Here is a 23464-nt window from a genome sequence, read left to right as displayed (position 1 = left end):
AGAGAGAGAGAGAGAGAGAGAGAGAGAGAGAGATGAAAAGGCAACAGAAAAGACAGAGGGACAGAGAGAGAGCGAGAGTGAGAAACAGACAGATAATAAGACAATGGACAAGACAGAGAGAGAGAGAGAGAGAGAGAGAGAGAGAGAGAGATGGAAAAAAGACAACAGAAAAGACAGAGGGGCAGAGGGAGAGAGAGAGAAAGAGGAGGATAAAAAGCCAATGGAAAAGACAGAGAGAGAGAGAGAGAGAGAGAGAGAGAGAGAGATGGAAAAAAGACAACAGAAAAGACAGAGGGACAGAGGGACAGAGGGAGAGAGAGAGAGAGAGAGAGAGAGAGAGAAAGAGGGGGATAAAAAGCCAATGGAAAAGACAGAGAGAGAGAGAGAGAGAGAGAGAGAGAGAGAGAGAGAGAGAGATGGAAAAAAGACAACAGAAAAGACAGAGGGACAGAGGGAGAGAGAGAGAGAGAGAGAGAGAAAGAGGGGGATAAAAAGCCAAAGGAAAAGACAGAGAGGGGGAGAGAGAGAGAGAGAGAGTGAGTGAATAGACAAGACAGAGAAGAGAGAGCGACAGAGAGAGAGAGAAATAGAGAGACACAATGGAAGAGTGATAAAAGGAAAGATGATAATGAAAAGATGGAGAGAGAAAGAGAGTGAGAGTGAGAGTGAGAGTGAGGTGTTGCTCTGCTCTACCTGCTCTCACACTTCTTCATGTGGTTGTTCTGGTAGCCACAGTTTCCGAAGCGATCACCTTTGGAGTTTACGTCTTTAAAGCAAACCTCGGGAGCAGCTTTTGCCTCTGCGCGCCCACACACACACACACACACACACACACACACACACACACACACAGATGCATGATTCCTAGGACTGTTCAGTATGTTACTGTTATACTCCCACTGAAAGGTGCTGCTACAGACTGGTTGTCAGGTGTATAATGAACCTGCTCCGGCTTCGCACTACCGACACACACACGGTGTACTCTTTATGGGGTGTTTCAGCGTGTACTGTACAGTAAGTGTGCAGAAGGAACCTCTCGGCGCAGTGTGTTGTACTCACTGGGCCCGAACAGGGCCTGGCACTGCGTGTCGTAGTGCTGGCACAGGCCGTTGTAGCAGTAAGCCACGCCCTCTCGGCACGGGTGTCCGTTCTGTTTGAACACGTCGACCTGGCACAGAGCAGACGAGCCGTTACAGTACTCCGGCAGGTCGCACTCGTCCGTACTGCTCCTGCACACGGTGCCACCGGGGAGGAACTGACGGAGAGAGAGAGAGAGGGAGAGAGGGAGAGGGAGAGAGAGACGGAGGGAGCGAGAGAGGGAGAGAGAGAGAGAGAGAGAGAGAGAGAGATGGGGGAGGGAGAGAGGGGGGGGGGAGAGAGTGAGAGAGAGGGGGGAGGAAGAGAGAGAGCAAGAGAGAGGGGGAAGGGAGAGAGAGGGGGGGGGTGGGAGATTTATATATATTTCCATGTCATATTTAAAGTGATATCAGTGCATTTGTGTGTGTGTGTGTGTGTGTGTGTGTTTTACCCTGCAGTGCTTGCAGCACACTCCATAGGCACACTGAGCTCCAGCTCGGAGTTTACATGTTTTAGGCTCACAGCAGGGGTCCTTCTCACACTCCTGCAACACACACACACACATACACACACACACACGCACACACACACACACACACACCTTATTTCCATGAAACATGCCACTCCTTCCAAGCAACATGGATCTATGCTGTAAACGTTAGCTGCACTGAGCCGAGCGGTCCGACCTCCTCGGAGCCGCAGTCACACTCCTCTCCCATGTCCACCAGCTTGTTGCCACAGAAGGGGGCGCTGTAGGCCTCGTCGGGACGCGGCACGTTCATCAGGCAGCTGCCTCCGGCGGTCAGGATCAACTTCTCAAAGTCATCCGCGCTGCAGCTACTGAAGTTCCGCGAGCCACTGAGAGAGAGCGAGAGAGAGAGCCGGGGGGGAGGGGGGGGGGATAGAACCAAATGTGTTTTTGCTGACAAAAGCTAGTCGACTATGCCATCACACACTCACTCACACACACACACACACTCACGTTGCCCCGGAGTTCATGATGCAGTGGGCCACATCACATTTGCAGTTTCTCCCGTCATCATCATGGTTCATCCCGAGATTATGGCCGAGCTCATGAGCCACGATGGAGGCAAACGATGCTACATTTTTATGAGTGAACTACACACACACACACACACACACACACACACAGTGCCAGCATTAGTTAGAGTATTGACTGGGATCACACAACAGATGCAGTATAATTTGGCCAATGAGAGACGAGGCTGAGATGAAGTACCGCGTTGATCCCGCCCCCATGACTCCTGGAGCAGGCCGTACCCACAAACGCCATGCCTGCTGTAATCCCAAATCCTCTATTCCTGCAAACAGAGAGAGGAGAGGAGAGGAGAGGAGAGAGAGAGGAGAGAAGAGGAGAGAGAGAGAGAGATGAGAGCAGAGAAGAGGACATTAGCACTGTTACATGCTTCGGATCATTGCTAGATTATGATAATGTACTACACGGTCATCTGCAGCTGAATGAGAGTGGCTTTGTGAGACTGTTGTTGCTGTTGCACTGTGACGTCACTAACAGGATGAGCTGAGCGCTGTCATGGCGACGGCGGGGCACGAGCTCCTTCTCCCTCCACTGGGTGAAGCGACCGAGCACCTCACCTGCTCCACCGTCCGTACTGATAAAGTTCATCACCGACCAGATCTCCAACCCCACCAACACCACCCGGATATTCAGAGCTACGTACATCTGAGAGAGGGGGAGAGAGAGGGAGGAGAGAGGAGAGAGAGAGCGGGAGAGTTCATTGGTGTATAGTTTTCGAATCACACACTGATATGATATGATATAAAACACACAGATGTATATGAGATATAATGGCAGATATAAACATAAATAAATCCTGTATATTTAAACGTATGATGTTGGTGTAAATATCGCGCTTACACTGTCGATGTAGTTAGCGAGCTGCACCATCTCCTCTCTCACCGCCGTCTGATTGCGGTTTGTGAAGTTAAACTGAGGGAAAGAGGTCAGAGGTCAGCATCAGTTTTACAGCTTTCGTTCTACGATGTACGATCTACTTTACCAAAATCCTGTGGGGGAAAAAAAAAACATTTAAGGATGAGCAGGACGTCCTAAAATGGCGCCCGAGTGATTTCCTTTTTTTTTTACTCCAGAGAACCGCTGCTCTCTCAGATGTTGGGTAAATGACAAAAAGAAAGAAAGAGGATAGACAGACAGACAGACAGACAAAAAAAGAAACATACAGAAACAACAAAACTGGAGATACAGGAAAAAAGAAAGACAGACAGAGAGACAGAGAAGAAAGACAGACAGACAGGCAGAAGAAAGACAAACGAGAAAGAAAGACAAGATGGACAGACAGAAAGAGAGACAGACAGAAAGAGACATAGACAGACAGACAGTCAAGAAAGACACACAAGAAAGAAAGACAGACAGACAGACAGACAGACAAGCAGAAAGAAAGACAAGATGGACAGACAGAAAGAGAGACAGACAGAAAGACAGTCAAGAAAGACACACAAGAAAGACAGACAGACAGACAGACAGACAGACAGACAGAGAAGAAAGACAGACAGACAGACAGGCAGAAGAAAAACAAACGAGAAAGAAAGACAAGATGGACAGACAGAAAGAGACATAGACAGACAGACAGTCAAGAAAGACACACAAGAAAGAAAGACAGACAGACAGACAAGAAAGACAGACAGACAGACAGAAGAAAGACAAACGAGAAAGAAAGACAAGATGGACAGACAGAAAGAGAGACAGACAGAAAGAGACACAGACAGACAGACAGTCAAGAAAGACACACAAGAAAGAAAGACAGACAGACAGACAGACAGAATGAAAGAAAGAAAGAGGATATATATATATACATAAAAGAAAAAAGAAGAAATAAACGAAAGGTGATTGTGCAAGGACGAGTTATGAAAGCGCTCACGGTCGAATCAGGACTTACTCTCTCATTATCGACCACCAGCAGCAGCTCCACGTAATGTGTCTGGTGTAGCACCGCCCTCTTTTTCTACACACACACACACACACACACACATCGTCACACTTTAATAATAAGTACATTCTGTGCATGAACTGGCGCACATTCTCAGACACTGACTCTGATCAGATGACTCTCAGGTCGACCAAATGTAGCGTTGTGGGCGTGGGCGTGGCCAGGTGATACTTGGTTGCCATGGTGACGGGAGTGGGGCGTGCCGCAGGTAAAAGGCTTCGTCTTGACGTCCTCCAGGTGGTAGATGAGGTGCTCATTATCTGACGAACCCTCTAGTGGCTCGATGCCTAAACTGGTGTTCTGCATGTGGATCACGCCTCTATCACACACACACACACACACACACACACACACACACTCAGGACATGTATTAGAAATAAAGTATCATTTCCCATTGTGGTTAATGAAAATCTGCTCATCTCTCCTACCGTAATCCAGAGCAGAGACTCAGAGCAGCGGAAGAGCCGTCTACATCCTCCACGTAACCACGGTAATGACAGTGATCCTGAGAAGGAGAGAGAGAGAGAGAGAGAGAGAGAGAGAGAGATGGGGGAGAAAGAAGAACATATATAAAAATGGCATATAAACCCAAGGAAGTTTGTGTGAAAGGAAGGAAGTTCTGATGGAAGGAAGTTCAAAAGAAAGTTCAGAAAGAAAAGAAAAAAGAAAGTTTGATTGAAAGAAAGCTTGAAAGAAAGTAACAAAGGAAGGAAGGAAGCCAGACGGACATTTTTATCGTTGGAAAGAAGAAAGAGAGAAAGAAACGGCTAGAATGATGTAACAGAATTACACGAAAGCTGCAGGTAAAAGAAGGCGCGTGAATGCTATCATTAGCGGCTAAAGGCTAACGAGCTCCGGCTCCTCCCCTAATGCAGCTCTGGCTAACGCACGAGCCGAGCCTCAGCGTCTTACACTCGACCTGTCGCACACGTCAGAACCACACGCTTTTATCCTCGGATCACGGTGAGATACGCTAATGGGATTCTGGCTCGCTCTCAGAGTTTACAGTGCTCACGTCACACAGACATATCAGTCAGGGTGTCAGAGACTAACGCCATCCTCCTCCTCCTCCTCCTCCTCCTGCGCGGTGTGAGGTTTAGTCACACGGTACAGAGCTGCTTGTGCAGATGAAATCCTCTGGGTAAACAGAGGTCTCTGTTCGTCTCGGTCTCAGACACTTAAAGAAGATACATGTTTACAGTATGCGTCACTGTGCACGGGTTTGCTCACAAACTGCCGGCATTACAGAAGTGCTGCGTCCAAAAAAATAAAAATAAAAGTTTCACGACTCATTTATAGTCTACAGAAATACATTTTATTACTTAAAAATGTTTACAAAAAAACTTAAAGCTTAAATGTGCAATTTAAAAATATTAAGTACAAGTATTTTCTACTAAAGAAAGAAAGTTCGGAAAGAATGACATTCAGGGAAAAAAAAAAAAGTAGCTCAGAAAGAAAAAAAAGAAAGAAAGAAAGCAGTTCGGAAAGAAGGAAAGAACACTCAGAAACAAAGAAAGAAGTTCAGAAAGAAAGAAAGAAAGAAAGAAAGAAAAGAAAGAAAAGAAAAAAGCTCGGAAAGAAAACAAAGAAAGAAATAAAGAGGTTTGGAAAGAAGGAAAGCTCGGAAAGAAAAAGAAAGAAAGAAAGAAGTTCAGAAAGAAAAAGAAAGAAAGCAAGCAAGCTCAGAAAGAAAGAAAGAAAGAAAGAAAGAAGTTCGTAAAGAAAGAAGGAAAAGTTCAGAAAGAAAGAAAGGAAGAAAGAAAAGTTTGGAAAGACGGAAAGAAAGAAAGAAGTTCGTAAAGAAAGAAGGAAACAAGTTCAGAAAGAAAGAAAGAAAGAAAGAAAGAAGTTCAGAAAGAAAGAAAGAAAGAAGTTCAGAAAGATAGAAGTTCAGAAAGAAAGAAAGAATGAAAGAAGTTCAGAAAGAAAGAAAGAAAGAAGTTCAGAAAGAAAGAAAGAAAGAAGTTCAGAAAGAAAGAAGTTCAGAAAGAAAAAAAGAAAGAAGTTCAGAAAGAAAGAAAGAAAGAAAGAAGTTCAGAAAGAAAGAAAGAAAGAAGTTCAGAAAGATAGAAGTTCAGAAAGAAAGAAAGAAAGAAAGAAGTTCAGAAAGAAAGAAAGAATGAAAGAAGTTCAGAAAGAAAGAAAGAATGAAAGAAGTTCAGAAAGAAAGAAAGAAAGAAGTTCAGAAAGAAAGAAGTTCAGAAAGAAAGAAAGAAAGAAGTTCAGAAAGAAAGAAAGAAAGAAAGAAGTTCAGAAAGAAAGAAAGAAAGAAGTTCAGAAAGAAAGAAAGAAAGAAAGAAGTTCAGAAAGAAAGAAAGAAAGAAAGAAGTTCAGAAAGAAAGAAAGAAAGAAAGAAGTTCAGGAAGAAAGAAAGAATGAAAGAAGTTCAGAAAGAAAGAAAGAAAGAAAGAAGTTCAGAAAGAAAGAAAGAAAGAAAGAAGTTCAGGAAGAAAGAAAGAATGAAAGAAGTTCAGAAAGAAAGAAAGAAAGCCGTTCAGAAAGGAAAAGAAAGTTCAGAAAGAAAGAAGTTCAGAAAGAGTTTGTGCTGTAAACCGACAGAAGTCCATGACCACGTCACAATAAACTGCCGAAACGGACTTTGGGTTTAATGTGATTTTGGCCGATCTCTCAGAACTCTACGATCTCTCAGAACTCTACGATCTCTCAGAACTCTACGATCTTTCAGAACTCTATGATCTTTCAGAACTCTGCGATCTTTCAGAACTCTGCAATCTCTCAGAACTCCGCGATCTCTCAGAACTCTACGATCTCTCAGAACTCTACGATCTCTCAGAACTCTGCGATCTCTCAGAACTCCGCGATCTCTCAGAACTCTGCGATCTTTCAGAACTCTACGATCTTTCAGAACTCTATGATCTTTCAGAACTCTGCGATCTTTCAGAACTCTGCAATCTCTCAGAACTCCGCGATCTCTCAGAACTCTACGATCTCTCAGAACTCTATGATCTCTCAGAACTCTGCGATCTCTCAGAACTCCGCGATCTCTCAGAACTCTGTCTGCAGCCGAGGTGTTCCGACAGCGTGGGAATGAAATAAGCCCCTCCCACTGATCCAGATGATGTCACCGTCTTCCCCCAAACATTTTTAATAATACACTTGTAATGGAAATGCTTCAGGTCTTCATGCTGGAAGAGTTTCTCAAAGTAGATGGCACTTTACACACACACACACACACACACACACACATTCACACACACACACATACACACACACACACACACACTTCCTGTATGGCTCCCGTAGGAGTGTGTAGGACTTCCGTGCCTCGGCTAGGTGAGTAATATCCGTCTGGAGCATGGGGAGAACACACTGACTGTCCCGACACTCAAGTCTGGCAGCTCGTACACTCACACCAGGGTGTGTTCTGACTAATCCATAAAACTCACCGCAGCTACTGAAGATACTCCATCAGAGTATTATCACGACGTTTATGATTCATACCTCTAAACATTTTAGAATCTCCAGTATCTGGTACCAGGCGTTATAAAAAAAGAAAAAGTGTGAGCGATGCTGCTTCCACTGCACAATCATCACTTGTTCTGTTTGGATGCAAAGGCGGGTGTGTGTGTGTGTGTGTGTGTGTGTGTGTGTATCCAAAAGAGCTGACTCACATTCCGGGCATAATGCAATGGAAAAAAGTCTGACATCAGAGCTGAAAGTACTCGCACTCTCTGTCTCTCTGTGTATGTCTCTCTCTGTCTCTGTCTCTTTCTCTCTGTGTGTGTGTCTCTCTCTCACTCTCGGTCTCTGTGTGTGTCTCTCTCTGTGTCTCTTCTCTGTCTCTCTTTCCGAGTGTGTGTGGGTCTCTCTCTCTCTGTCTCTCTCTCCGAGTGTGTGTGGGTCTCTCTCTCTCGGTGTCTCTCTCTCTCCGTGTCTCTTCTCTGTCTCTCTCTCTCCGAGTGTGTGTGCGTCTCTCTCTCTCTGTGTGTCTCTCTCTCCGAGTGTGTCTCTCTCTCCGAGTGTGTCTCTCTCTCCCTCTGTGTCTCTTCTCTGTCTCTCTCGCCGAGTGTGTGTGTGTGTGTCTCTCTCTGTGTCTCTTCTCTGTCTCTCTCTCTGAGTGTGTGTCTCTCTCTCTGTCTCTCTCTCTCTCTGTGTCTCTTCTCTGTCTCTCTCTGTCTCTTCTCTGTCTCTCTCTCCGAGTGTGTGTGTATCTCTCTCTCTGTCTCTCTATGTCTCTTCTCTGTCTCTCTCTCCGAGTGTGTGTGTATCTCTCTCTGTGTCTCTCTATGTCTCTTCTCTGTCTCTCTCTCCGAGTGTGTGTGTCTCTCGCTCTCTCTCTGTGTCTCTCTCTCACACACACACAAATTTACTATTATCTTAAAAATAAACATTAAAGGACTTCCAGACCATTTTAGACGAATTCAGAAGTTCTCCAATTTCCCCATATCACCAAACGGCCGAGTGCAAAAGTCTGTGCACCCGAAGGACAAAAACCGAAGACGATCCTAAAAACTGACTCTATAGCGACAGGATTATTTATTGTGTGTATTTATTGTGTGTTTTTGTGCTTGTACGGATCCATCGTTAGTCAGTAGCATAAAATGATAAAATAGGGTTTAGTTAAGATATGACCAGTGAAAAGATTAAAACGATGTCCAACGCTCAAAAGTTTGCATCTCCTAATTTCTGTTCTCACACGTGTGTGTGGCCTAGATGGGATCAGGTCCAAAGACTGAGAACTCCATGTAAACTATTTTCGCAGGACACACTCACATTTATCCCTACTTTCTCTGCTTTCTTTTTTTCGGCCCCCTAGGCTTATAATGTTTTGCAGTGAAACTGTAATCCTTTCGTGGAACTTTTTACAGATAAGGATCTGTTCTTGTGACTGAGTTCATCTCTCACGCTGACAGGCAGCGCCATACCACGTTTGGTTTACAGACAGCCAGAAATATCTGACTCATATTTGATAGAAATTCTGGGGAAGTCATGTGGTAAGTAAGACTTCCTGATTCCAGCCCTTCGGGAGACATTTATTCAGCTTCTACAGCTAACGTCGCGGTATTTACATCTGGATGTGGCTCAGCTGTAGCACAAACAGTCCTGAGAAGTGAAAACACACACGCACACACACACGCACGCACACACACACACACACACACACACACACACACACACACACTTCCAGATTACACACTAGATCGACTTTTCTCCCTGCTTTCCGCTTCCGATGAAGCTGAAACATGAATTCCTGTCGTCCTGCGTAATCTTCCATGAAGATCTGTTTCGGCTCCAGGAACACGAGCGAAGAGAGATGAGGGTGCCGATAGATTCGCACGCTGAAACCGATTCGATAATCACATCCTGAAGTGTTTGATTCGTCTTATACCACCAACCATGCTTTTATTTATTAACGATTGACACGTTGTACCTTTTATCCATTTATAGCTACATTTACAAGGTAAGACAAGATGTACCTTTATTGATCCCCTAAAACTCTTGATAGTTCCTGTAGTCATTTACGTTACAGCAGCTGGAAACGGCCGGACTCGCTTTTTTCCTCTTCACTGGCGTTAATAAAAAGAAAACGGACCACGCTGTGCGTGCTGTTACTATAGAAACGATAACGCGTTAGAACGAGTGCATTGATATAAACCCGGAATTTGCAGCTGCACTACTGTCAGAGCTGCTGTTATAGAAAATTAATCAATACCTACCTTCCGACCAATCAGAATACAGAACACAGAAAGAGCGGTGTGGTGTAAATAATTAATGCGCAAACAGCAGATTACGAGGAAGCAGAATTACTACATTTCTTTAACTGTAATGGGTTATAAATATTTAATGATACGGTGTGATATGGATTTTTTTTTTTTTTACACACATCTGTCTGTGCTGGAATCAGTTTTGCTCCCTCACACACACTGAGATCCCCACACTGAACACCGCACACAGAGATCCCCACACTGAACACCCCACACAGAGATCCCCACACTGAACACCGCACACAGAGATCCCCACACTGAACACCGCACACAGAGATCCCCACACTGAACACTACACACAGAGATCCCCACACTGAACACCGCACACAGAGATCCCCACACTGAACACTACACACAGAGATCCCCACACTGAACACCCCACACTGAACACCCCACACAGAGATCCCCACACTGAACACCGCACACAGAGATCCCCACACTGAACACCGCACACAGAGATCCCCACACTGAACACCGCACACAGAGATCCCCACACTGAACACTACACACAGAGATCCCCACACTGAACACCCCACACTGAACACCCCACACAGAGATCCCCACACTGAACACCGCACACAGAGATCCCCACACAGAGATCCCCACACTGAACACCGCACACAGAGATCCCCACACTGAACACCCCACACAGAGATCCCCACACAGAGATCCCCACACAGAGATCCCCACACCGAACACCACACACAGAGATCCCCACACTGAACACCCCACACAGAGATCCCCACACTGAACACCGCACACAGAGATCCCCACACCGAACACCCCACACAGAGATCCCCACACCGAACACCACACACAGAGATCCCCACACTGAACACCGCACACAGAGATCCCCACACAGAACACCGCACACAGAGATCCCCACACTGAACACCCCACACTGAACACCCCACACAGAGATCCCCACACTGAACACCGCACACAGAGATCCCCACACCGAACACCCCACACAGAGATCCCCACACCGAACACCCCACACAGAGATCCCCACACAGAACACCGCACACAGAGATCCCCACACTGAACACCCCACACTGAACACCCCACACAGAGATCCCCACACTGAACACCGCACACAGAGATCCCCACACCGAACACCCCACACAGAGATCCCCACACCGAACACCCCACACAGAGATCCCCACACTGAACACCACACACAGAGATCCCCACACTGAACACCGCACACAGAGATCCCCACACAGAACACCGCACACAGAGATCCCCACACTGAACACCCCACACTGAACACCCCACACAGAGATCCCCACACTGAACACCGCACACAGAGATCCCCACACAGAGATCCCCACACTGAACACCCCACACAGAGATCCCCACACAGAGATCCCCACACTGAACACCGCACACAGAGATCCCCACACTGAACACCCCACACAGAGATCCCCACACTGAACACCGCACACAGAGATCCCCACACCGAACACCCCACACAGAGATCCGCACACAGAGATCCTCACACAGAACACCGCACACAGAGATCCCCACACAGAGATCCCCACACAGAGATCCCCACACAGAACACCGCACACAGAGATCCCCACACAGAACACCGCACACAGAGATCCCCACACTGAACACCCCACACAGAGATCCCCACACAGAGATCCTCACACTGAACACCCCACACAGAACACCGCACACAGAGATCCCCACACTGAACACCCCACACAGAGATCCCCACACAGAGATCCCCACACTGAACACCCCACACAGAGAATCCACACACTGAACACCACACACAGAGATCCTCACACAGAACACCGCACACAGAGATCCCCACACAGAGATCCCCACACTGAACACCCCACACAGAGATCCCCACACAGAGATCCCCACACTGAACACCGCACACAGAGATCCCCACACTGAACACCCCACACAGAGATCCCCACACTGAACACCGCACACAGAGATCCCCACACCGAACACCCCACACAGAGATCCGCACACAGAGATCCTCACACAGAACACCGCACACAGAGATCCCCACACAGAGATCCCCACACAGAGATCCCCACACAGAACACCGCACACAGAGATCCCCACACAGAACACCGCACACAGAGATCCCCACACTGAACACCCCACACAGAGATCCCCACACAGAGATCCTCACACTGAACACCCCACACAGAACACCGCACACAGAGATCCCCACACTGAACACCCCACACAGAGATCCCCACACAGAGATCCCCACACTGAACACCCCACACAGAGAATCCACACACTGAACACCACACACAGAGATCCTCACACAGAACACCGCACACAGAGATCCCCACACAGAGATCCCCACACCGAACACCCCACACAGAGATCCTCACACTGAACACCACACACAGAGATCCGCACACAGAGATCCTCACACAGAACACCGCACACAGAGATCCCCACACAGAGATCCCCACACAGAACACCGCACACAGAGATCCCCACACTGAACACCACACACAGAGATCCCCACACAGAGATCCCCACACTGAACACCCCACACAGAGAATCCACACACTGAACACCACACACAGAGATCCCCACACAGAGATCCCCACACTGAACACCACACACAGAGATCCTCACACAGAGATCCCCACACTGAACACCCCACACAGAGATCCACACACAGAGATCCTCACATAGAGATCCGCACACAGAGATCCCCACACTGAACACCCCACACAGAGATCCTCACATAGAGATCCCCACACTGAACACCCCACACAGAGATCCCCACACAGAGATCCTCACATAGAGATCTGCACACTGAACACCCCACACAGAGATCCCCACACAGAGATCCGCACATAGAGATCCCCACACTGAACACCACACACAGAGATCCGCACACAAAGATCCTCACACAGAGATCCACGCACAGAACACCGCACACAGAGATCCCCACACTGAACACCACACACAGAGATCCTCACACAGAGATCCCCACACTGAACACCACACACAGAGAACCCCACACTGAACACCACACACAGAGATCCCCACACAGAGATCCCCACACTGAACACCACACACAGAGAACCCCACACTGAACACCACACACAGAGATCCCCACACAGAGATCCCCACACAGAGATCCACGCACAGAGATCCACGCACAGAGATCCACGCACAGAGATCCTCACACAGAACACCACACACAGAGATCCACGCACAGAACACCACACACAGAGATCCTCACACAGAGATCCCCACACAGAGATCCACGCACAGAGATCCTCACACAGAACACCACACACAGAGATCCTCACACAGAACACCACACACAGAGATCCTCACACAGAGATCCCCACTCTGAGATCCCCACACAGAGATCTGCACACAGAGATCCCCACACAGAGATCCGCACACAGAGATCCCCACACAGAGACCAGGCTTGTCATGAAGCCTTATAAGCGCCGGGGAATCCGTTCGTACCTTCATGTTGGGTCTTTCGGTGATCAGTGATCCATCCTTAGCGTAGGAATACACGGTGAAATCCTCCGGCAGGAGAAACCTGAGAGAACACACAAAGAGAAACTTAAAGCATGAATAAACACCAGTGTGCAGAAGAAAGTGTACCGTGTAGAGAGTAACGTGTTCTACGCAGGTGAATGCAGGTGTGCGTCGTCCATGATCATTTCTTTGTCTGGATTCCTGTCATCTACAACCATGAACTAAACTTCACCATGCACCTGCACGCTGTCACATAATGGCGGCGGCCATCTTAAACCAGAAGGACTCTTTTTCCCCATAATATGGTGTCATTCCACCCGCTAGGCCCCGCCTCCTAAAGTTTCATAATGCACTGGAAAGCAGGAAGTGATGCGGAGGAAGCTCTAGTTGCATTTTGAACTTGCTTATCAATAGGACTGTATTTGCATTTGCTTGTATTTCCTCATTTGTAAGTGGCTTCGGATAAAAGCGTCTGCTAAATGAATAAATGTAAATGTAGGACTGTACATCTCTGATACAACGAAAGAAAAGGAAAAAAAACGGAGAACAGGGAAATAAAAAGGGAAAAGTAACAAAAGAAGCATGCACGTACACACACGTACACGCACATATATACAGAGAGTGTGTGTATACGGAGAGAGGCCTAGAGAGAGAGTGGATGAAGTCCAGGATACACTCAGCCCCGGCTGTGTTCCAAATTAGCAGCACTAATCCCTCTGTTCTGCTGCACTCTCTGTGCTGGAGGGAGTGCGTGTGTTTCTCCCAGACACCGGGGATCAGTCCATGCAAGAACACGCCGCCTTTCTGGATCTTTATGCTTACGTTTATATATATGTGTGTGTGCGTGTGTGTGTGTGTGTGTGTGTGTGTGTATTTCTCATTCTTTCTTTCCTAAATATTACCTTCCTACAATATATTGGTCCTTCCTGTATCAAACTTTCTTTTTTCTGTCCTGTATCTTTTGGTCTTTCTTCTATCTATCATTCTTTTCCCCATCCATCCATCATTCTTTGTTTCTTTCTTTCCTATCTTTATATCCCTCCATCCATATGGTCATCCTGTATCTTTCTGGCCATCTCTCTCTCCCTTCCACTCGCTCTCTCTCTCTCTCTTGGTGTGTGTGTGTGTGTGTGTGTGTGTGTGTGTGTGTGTGAGATTAATCTTCAGTTCTGTTGGTGGAGTTTTATAGTTGATTGGAAGCAGCTGGAAGGAATTAAAGCAGTGCGTGCTCGCGCTCTCGCTCTCTCTCTCTCTCACACTCTGTGTGTGTGTGTGTTGTGCTGTTATAGGAAAACACCCAGTGAGCGGGTGGTGTGATGAAGGAGTGACTGTGACCCAGCCTGAAGTTGATTCTTTTCCTGTCACAGCACGATCCTGAATTGTTTATTCCTCTGTATAACACACAGCTGTTCGCCAGAGACGACACGTCATAACGCACAGCTGTTCGCCAGAGACGACACGTCATAACGCACAGCTGTTCGCCAGAGACGACACGTCATAACGCACAGCTGTTCGCCAGAGACGACACGTCATAACGCACAGCTGTTCGCCAGAGACGACACGTCATAACGCACAGCTGTTCGCCAGAGACGACACGTCATAACACAGCTGTTCGCCAAAGATGACACGTTATAACACAGCTGTTCGCCAGAGATGACAGGTTGTAACACAGCTGTTCGCCAGAGATGACACGTTATAACACACAGCTGTTCGCCAGAGATGACACGTTATAACACAGCTGTTCGCCAGAGACGACACGTCATAACACAGCTGTTCGCCAGAGACGACACGTCATAACGCACAGCTGTTCGCCAGAGACGACACGTCATAACGCACAGCTGTTCGCCAGAGACGACACGTCATAACGCACAGCTGTTCGCCAGAGACGACAGGTTATAACACAGCTGTTCGCCAGAGACGACACGTTATAACACAGCTGTTCGCCAGAGATGACACGTTATAACACAGCTGTTCACCAGAGATGACACGTTATAACACAGCTGTTCGCAAAGATGACACGTTATAACACAGCTGTTCGCCAGAGATGACACGTTATAACACAGCTGTTCGCCAGAGATGACACGTTATAACACAGCTGTTTGCCAGAGATGACACGTTATAACACAGCTGTTCGCCAGAGATGACACGTTATAACACAGCTGTTCGCCAGAGATGACACGTTATAACACAGCTGTTCGCCAGAGATGACACGTTATAACACAGCTGTTCGCCAGAGATGACACGTTATAACACACAGCTGTTCGCCAGAGATGACACGTTATAACACAGCTGTTTGCCAGAGATGACACGTTATAACACAGCTGTTCACCAGAGATGACACGTTATAACACAGCTGTTCGCCAGAGATGACCCGTTATAACACACAGCTGTTCGCCAGAGATGACACGTTATAACACAGCTGTTCGCCAGAGATGACACGTTATAACACAGCTGTTTGCCAGAGATGACACGTTATAACACAGCTGTTCGCCAGAGATGACAGGTTATAACACAGCTGTTCGCCAGAGATGACACGTTATAACACAGCTGTTTGCCAGAGATGACACGTTATAACACAGCTGTTCGCCAGAGATGACAGGTTATAACACAGCTGTTCGCCAGAGATGACACGTTGTAACACAGCTGTTCGCCAGAGATGACAGGTTATAACACAGCTGTTCGCCAGAGATGACACGTTATAACACAGCTGTTCGCCAGAGATGACAGGTTATAACACAGCTGTTCGCCAGAGATGACACGTTATAACACAGCTGTTCGCCAGAGATGACACGTTATAACACAGCTGTTCGCCAGAGATGACACGTTATAACACAGCTGTTCGCCAGAGATGACACGTTATAACACAGCTGTTCGCCAGAGATGACACGTTATAACACACAGCTGTTCGCCAGAGATGACACGTTATAACACAGCTGTTCGCCAGAGATGACACGTTATGGAGGTCCGATTTGAAACAGGTGAAAGGCTTTGCTCTACATCCGTACACAGTGTTAGATGGCTTAATACTGTAATTCATCAGGAATTCTCTGCTGCTTCGCATTCCTGGTCAGCTGACTGCTTAAATCGCCGTGAGATCTCGAAATAAATCCGCTGACGAATCCGGCTGAGGAAGAGGAAGCGTGAGCAACAGTGTTAAAGTTCCTGCGTATTTAGCTGGAGTTAGCTCTTCTTCTGAGATGATGTGTGAGGTTAGAAGGTCAGGAAGTGTGATTAAGGGGCAGCTCCTTACTCTGCTCTCTTTAACATCCTGTGTGACTTGATCTGAAAGAACACAGCTTGATCACGTACAGATTCGAGGAACGAGAAGGACTTGAAGGGAAATCAGGAAATCAAGACCCTGACCTTCCTGTTTTTGTACTTCATCAGCACATCAGCAGCTCCCATGTCATACTAACGAACCGCACATCAAATTAATCTGAATGATTTATGCAGAAGTTTCATAATCGCTGGTAGGAACAGTCACTGTCGGGAAGCTCCGCCCCCTTCCCACCATCTCACATGCTCTTTACTGAATTCATGGGGTGCTCCTGTTTATCTATCTATCTATCTATCTATCCATTCTTTTCCCTATCTATCTATCTATCTATCTATCTACATTCTTTTCTCTATTTATTAATCAATCTATCTATCCTGCATATTTCTTTTCTTCTTTCCTATCTCTATATCTATCCATATAGCCCTCCTGTATCTTTCTGGCCATCTCTCTCTCCCTTACTCCCACTCTCTCTCGATAGAGATAGATAGATATATACACATACATATATATATGTGCATGTGCTTGTGTCAGATCGAACACTTAATACAAGTAAGGTTAGTAGTGATGACAATTGTGACAAAGTGATTCAACCACGTCGTTACAATCAGCTCAACAGTGTAAACGTCAGTCACGTGGACGTTACACAGCCGGTCTGTATGAAGATCATATCGAAAATGTACTTTTATCTGTGGTTTTCCGGAACATTACTGCAGAATCACCTTACCCGACCCCCAACCCCCACCCCACCCCCAATCCTGCTGAGTTTTCACACCTGCCGCTGCCATCCAGCAGTTCCCGACTACACCGCTGACAACATTACTAATCCTCCTGGACCTTATGACTTTTATTTTTTCAATGCACAAAAATCAAGCATTATAAATACATCAACCATTACCTACAGCGATCCCATACGTTCTCTAACGTGTTTGATTCTACAAAGATTAGGACGCTGAACACGTTTTTTAAAACGGAAAGTCAGTCCGAAAACAAAACGGAGCTAACCAGGGATGAGAGAGAAAAAGAGAGAGAGAGAGAGAAAGAGAATGACTACTCACTCGTTCTTTTCCAAGATGATGACATGTTCTTTCCCCTGAGCTGGGATAACATAGGACACCTTTAAAAACACACACACACACACACACACACACACACACACACACACACAGGCTCAGTCAGTTCATTGTGTGTGTTCAGAGATAGCCTGAGCAAGCTGAAGCACTTTTATACAGCACTTAAACATCCTCCATTTTAAGGACTTCCTCACGACTCTCGTCACTTTACGCCGCTTTATTCCCCCGATATCAGAACTCGTTCCTTTTCGAAAGAATTCCCGATAAACGTTCGACTTGTGTGACTGGACGTGACGGGAAGTAATTAAAACGTGCATGGAGTGAGCTGTTAACAGTTTTGCAGTTTACGTCTCACCTTTAATTCACGATCACAAGCCAGATTTTACCGACAAACGCTTAGCTAGCGGACCTATCGTAGCTAGTTAGCTAAGAAAGGAATAATCAAGTCGATTAATGTCCGTTAACAACAACGACGACGACGTCGCGAAGAGATTTCTTTCCCCCCCGACAGCAATTTCCCAAATCAATACGATATTTTATTTATCGATGGACGGCACGTCGTAGTTTTTATCCGTTTAATGTCTCGAAAAAAAAAAGTGGGTTCCTGTTAATGCTAATCTTATAGCAGCTACAAACAGTCGTTCTTTCACCAGCCTGTTGCTACAGGAACGGCCAATTGTGATTTGAGCCGTCTGTTACAGAAAATGAAGCCACACCTTCCGACCTCTTCTTGACCAATCAGATTCGAGCTGGTTCGACAGCGCTGTGGTGTCATTATGATTGGTGTAAATGAAAGCGTCGTGTAGTTTTACCGTCGGCGATGCGCGGCCCGCGGTGACCGAAAGCGCTGCGAGGCGCTCGAGCGCACGCGGCGTAATAAAGAGGACGTTTAGGACGCTGTCGATGACGAGGTTCCGTCCTAAAGACACGGTGTCATCATCGAGGATCACCCGAGAACACCGCGAGGTCCCCGAGCCTGGATTAAAGTTAGCGTCTTTAGCCGTTTAGGAGAATACACACACGGGAGAATAATTAAACCCCCTGCCATGCAGATCATTTGGTCATGTGATCACGTCCTGATGACGTGACAGAAGTTGATGAAGACCTTCAAGCAACCTATAAGACCATAAGTCATCTTCCCTCTTCCCTCTCTTCGTGATTTATCAGCGAGTGTATTTCCCTTTTCTCAATGACACAAAGGTGAGTGTGTGTGTGTGTGTGTGTGTGTGTGTGTTTTGTGATGCCCAGCATGACCCTGGCATAGGAAGTCTTCTATTAACTAGGCTCCCGCTGACTGGGCATCTGGACAAAGCAGATGGTTCCTGTAGAATTATCTTACACACACATATATAAATACACACACACACACACACACACACCCCACTGGAAAGAGAGAAAGAGAGAGAGGGGGGGGGACGGATATGAGAGAGAGTGGGATGCATGAAGAGAGTGATGACTGAGTGTGTGGGAGGATCGTGACCTCGTAGTTGTGGTCATAATTACACACTTACTATACAAACTACACAAACTTTTTATTACGTAAACCTAATTAAGGAGGGGGGAGGGGGAGTGGGGTTTGCCAGGTTGGGCTTCACCTTATTGGAAACGGCGCCGTCCTGCTCTCTCCTGTGTCTGCCGATGCGTTTCGGGATGCTCACTTCATACGAAGAGAACTGGGACGTCTGAGAAGCCGAACCTACGAACATACGGGGGGGGGGGGGGGGTAAATAAATAATCTACGCACACCGTTATGTAAGGAATAAAACATTTACAGGGGGAGTGCAATTATAGGAAAATAACCCATGACGGTGGTGGTGTGATCAGGCTTAACATGAGCCAGAGTTACTTTTACCACCATAACAAGTGTTTTATTTCTCCAACACCTCAGCAATTTGCCAGTGATTACATAATGTCGTACTTTTTATCCGTTTATAGTTACATTTATGTTCGTTCCTGTGATCGTTTTTTTTTGTTGTCGCGGCGGTAAACAGCTGTTCCCTCACCAGTCTCTCATTTTTTTCTCTCTCTCTTCAAGTGGCAGAGAAACTACAAAGTTTGGTTCGTTTTTGCTGATCAATCGGCACTGATAGCAGAAATAGTTTTTCCCGATCGCGTCCGTCGCGAGAGCGGCCGAGAAGCGTCCGCTGTCATTATTATATGGTACGAGAGCGGCCTCTACAGGCGAAATAAAAACCATCCAAATTTTGTCGTGTTATTTGAAGTGTTTTTTGATTCATTTTGGACGTGTCTATTTTTATCTCTTATTCGGCGTGTTACTTTTTGGTTCAGTTTGGATGTGTATCTTTTATTTACTTTAATATTTATTAATAGTTATTATATATTGATATTCACTATCAATCCACTATCGGTCGACCTATAATCTAAAAAAATTCACACTTACGTAAATATTATTTCAGGCTTTAACCAAATGGTGCAAGTTTGCGTTTTCTGCCCAAAAACTTCTAGATAATAAAGGAGATTTAATACCGAGTGCACACTACAGGATCCTCCGAATTGCTGACCCTCTCCTCTCACGCTACAGGATCCTCCGAATCCCTGACCCTCTCCTCTCACGCTACAGGATCCTCCGAATCGCTGACCCTCTCCTCTCACGCTACAGGATCCTTCGAATCGCTGACCCTCTCCTCTCACGCTACAGGATCCTCCGAATCGCTGACCCTCTCCTCTACAACTACAGGATCCTCTGAATCGCTGACCCTCTCCTCTCACGCTACAGGATCCTCCGAATCGCTGACCCTCTCCTCTACAACTACAGGATCCTCTGAATCGCTGACCCTCTCCTCTCACGCTACAGGATCCTCCGAATCGCTGACCCTCTCCTCTACAACTACAGGATCCTCTGAATCGCTGACCCTCTCCTCTCACACTACAGGATCCTCCGAATCGCTGACCCTCTCCTCTCACGCTACAGGATCCTCCGAATCCCTGACCCTCTCCTCTCACGCTACAGGATCCTCCGAATCGCTGACCCTCTCCTCTCACGCTACAGGATCCTCCGAATCCCTGACCCTCTCCTCTCACGCTACAGGATCCTCCGAATCGCTGACCCTCTCCTCTCACGCTACAGGATCTTGAACCGCAGACCAGCACACTAATCCCAAAATCCCACTTTCACAGATAAAATAAATAGGAGAGGTGTCGATCACCTGACTTTGTCGCTATTCTGTATGGAATTAAGAAAAGAAAAAAAAACAAAAACGAAAATGTTGAGGAAATATCGGTTGGGGGGACGCAGGTAGCGAGGATTCGTCTGTTCTGCACAAGAGAACTGGAGGTAAAACAAAGCAGCTATTGTTACACTTGTGCATGGTGTTTGTTTGTTTTTTTTGCTCTTCCTAACGACCGTTTTTGGGTACGTCAAGCCACGTAACTTCTTACGGACGCGATGTTATTGCGAGTACAAACAGATGATAAACTGGATTCAGGGATCTGCTGCGCGTGTCCGTAGACCAATCGGATTCTCGTTGGCTGTTTCTCAACGACAGCCAAAGATCTCGCTACTGGATGAAGAGGGGATCGCGCTATGTGGTTTGTCGGCAAGAAACTCGAACATGGTTGAAAACATCAGCGCGTCAGAGACCCAAAATTAGAAAGAAACAGAGTTAAAATCGTGGTAAACGGTCCTATTAATGATTTATATAGGAGCAATATTATAACAGAGGTCTTAGTAAAAAATGTGTGCTCAAAGTTAAAATAAAATACTATTACTACTACAACTAATAATAATAATACGAACACTAATAATAATAATAATAATAATAATAACAATAAACACACCAATGAACTTTAATCAGAAAGAGTTCCAGCAACAGTTTGTGCAATACAGGCTACTGATATTTAAGATTATTACGTCGACAGCCTCAGGAATTGATCTACATCAAATATCAGATTGTTTAGCCTATAAATGTTCCCAGTCCCTATTTTTCCTGATTCTGTGAAAACTCTAATGGGAACTTCTTAGCGTACTGAAAGCATTTATCTTTGTAGGAAGGGGGGGGGGCTCATACTTTTGCACTGTACTGTATGCACTGTATCTGTGCATTAGCATGGGAAAATGATGACCCTTTATTTATTTACTCCAGACTGAGCTGGGAAGCTTTAATGTTACGGTCTGGGTTACACAGGGTTACCCCTCATTCCCAAAGCGGGAACGATATCCGACATCACCACATTTCCCACCAGCGTGAAAAAGTTTGCAACTGGATCTGACCGAATCGCATGCATGCACACACACACACACACACACACACACACATAATACACCCCCGATACAATGTAAACAAACAGATTACAAGATAAAACAATTACAGAAAGAAAAACGCTATTAACTTAAAAGTTATTAACTTAAAAGTAAGGGAAGGAGCGTTTATAAGCGTAGCTGTTATGACGCAAGTGATAACAGGAACGAATACGAATGTAACTATAAACAGATAAAAAAGTATGACGTGTCTCGTGTGGTTCTTTAAATGAATAAGAATTCCCTTATCATACTAGACGATCTCTCGAGGTCACACCCCCTTCCGAATCTTAACGAACCCGACAGTTGCTTCACAAACTAACTAAATACGGAGAACGAAGATGTTAAAAGCGCAACAGTCGATTTTTTAAATACCTTACATGTACAAATAACCTAGAAGACATGTAGATGATTAAAAAAGAACATTTTTTAAACATTTTTAAAACACCCAGTTGTTAAAACCCGAATGGATTAAGACACTACACTCTAAGGACCACCAAAGACCGTGAGGGCGGAGCTTCATGAAATGTCGTCGGGAATCATTCAAATGTCGAACCCACCTCACTATTCAAAAAAAAAAAAAAAGAAAAGAAAAAAAAAAAGACTAATCTTACCCAAAGCACCTTTATCGAGAACCACTGGAAGACGAGATGCTGCTCTAGAGCAAGACCCGCCCCTGGGGGCGGGACGTATACCTCCTAGGGAGCATGTGATTGGACGAACAAACGGCTAGTACAGGATGAGCCGTGAAAAACCATGTTTCAACGTTTTTCAAAAGAGACAAAAATATATATCTTTTTTTTAAAAAAAGATACAGACACTTTTTAAAAACGCAAAAACTTTGGAGAAGAGAAATGAAATTATTCTGGTTTGGGGTTCGTGAATAAATAAGAAAGAAATAAAAGGTGTGATTTGTTGTCCCAGGACCACTTAAGACAGGTATTTGGGAACTGTACCTGAGCTATGACATGTAAATAAAACGATTATAACTTGCCTTCTATTAGTTGTGATGAAAAGTAAACACTACAGCTACCTGCTTGTGTCTCCTTACCTCCAGTGCTGTCGAAGAGTACAAATATCACACATATTATCTGGAAGTGAGAAGATAAAACCACAGCCATGGCATGTACACACACTTTTCTTGATAGTCAGGTTGTTTCGTGTCTTTCTCCAGGCTTCAGGGGTCATAAACACTCCTCTTCCACATAACGCGCCTGTAACAGGGGAAGTAATCTGTCAACTATCTGCTCATTTTCTCTTAGTTTGCCTTCGTGGACAGTTCCTTATTAAACAGATACGAGTTCCTCTTTACAAATGAATGCTTTGCAAAGTAATCCGCTCATCAATGGCGCAGTTGTTGCGCCTAAATCCGACAGAAATAACCGCTTGAGTCAGAGATCTATGTAGTACGCTGGTTTCCGAGGTAGCCCTACTACACAGATCCAGACTGCGCATGCGCACGGAATCACTTCTTCCGATAATCCCCGCCTCCTGTACTGTGCTACGATTGGCTGCTAAGAGGCGCGGCCGTGTTCTGATTGGACAGCGCATGTCACCGTAGAAACCACAGAAAA

The 23464-nt window shown here is 46.0% G+C and overlaps 1 protein-coding gene across 1 annotated transcript in view; it reads right to left on the bottom strand.

The window, feature by feature from the left end:
• Nucleotides 1-23373, bottom strand: part of adam9 (ADAM metallopeptidase domain 9) — a 31233-nt gene extending 7860 nt beyond the window's left edge. The window contains 15 exon segments of the mRNA XM_053624233.1: nt 694-799; nt 1060-1255; nt 1529-1621; nt 1764-1935; nt 2060-2196; nt 2318-2399; nt 2610-2779; nt 2975-3046; nt 4014-4079; nt 4170-4383; nt 4493-4569; nt 13268-13346; nt 17618-17676; nt 19228-19328; nt 22942-23373. Of these exon segments, the coding sequence (XP_053480208.1) occupies nt 694-799; nt 1060-1255; nt 1529-1621; nt 1764-1935; nt 2060-2196; nt 2318-2399; nt 2610-2779; nt 2975-3046; nt 4014-4079; nt 4170-4383; nt 4493-4569; nt 13268-13346; nt 17618-17676; nt 19228-19328; nt 22942-23011 (1694 nt within the window). The 5' untranslated portion in view covers nt 23012-23373.
• Between the last annotated feature and the right edge of the window lie 91 nt (nt 23374-23464).

This window comes from Ictalurus furcatus, chromosome 5 (assembly GCF_023375685.1).
Source record: "Ictalurus furcatus strain D&B chromosome 5, Billie_1.0, whole genome shotgun sequence".
In the NCBI taxonomy this organism is placed as follows: Eukaryota; Metazoa; Chordata; class Actinopteri; order Siluriformes; family Ictaluridae; genus Ictalurus; species Ictalurus furcatus.
This window is presented reverse-complemented; position numbering and strand designations above follow the sequence as displayed.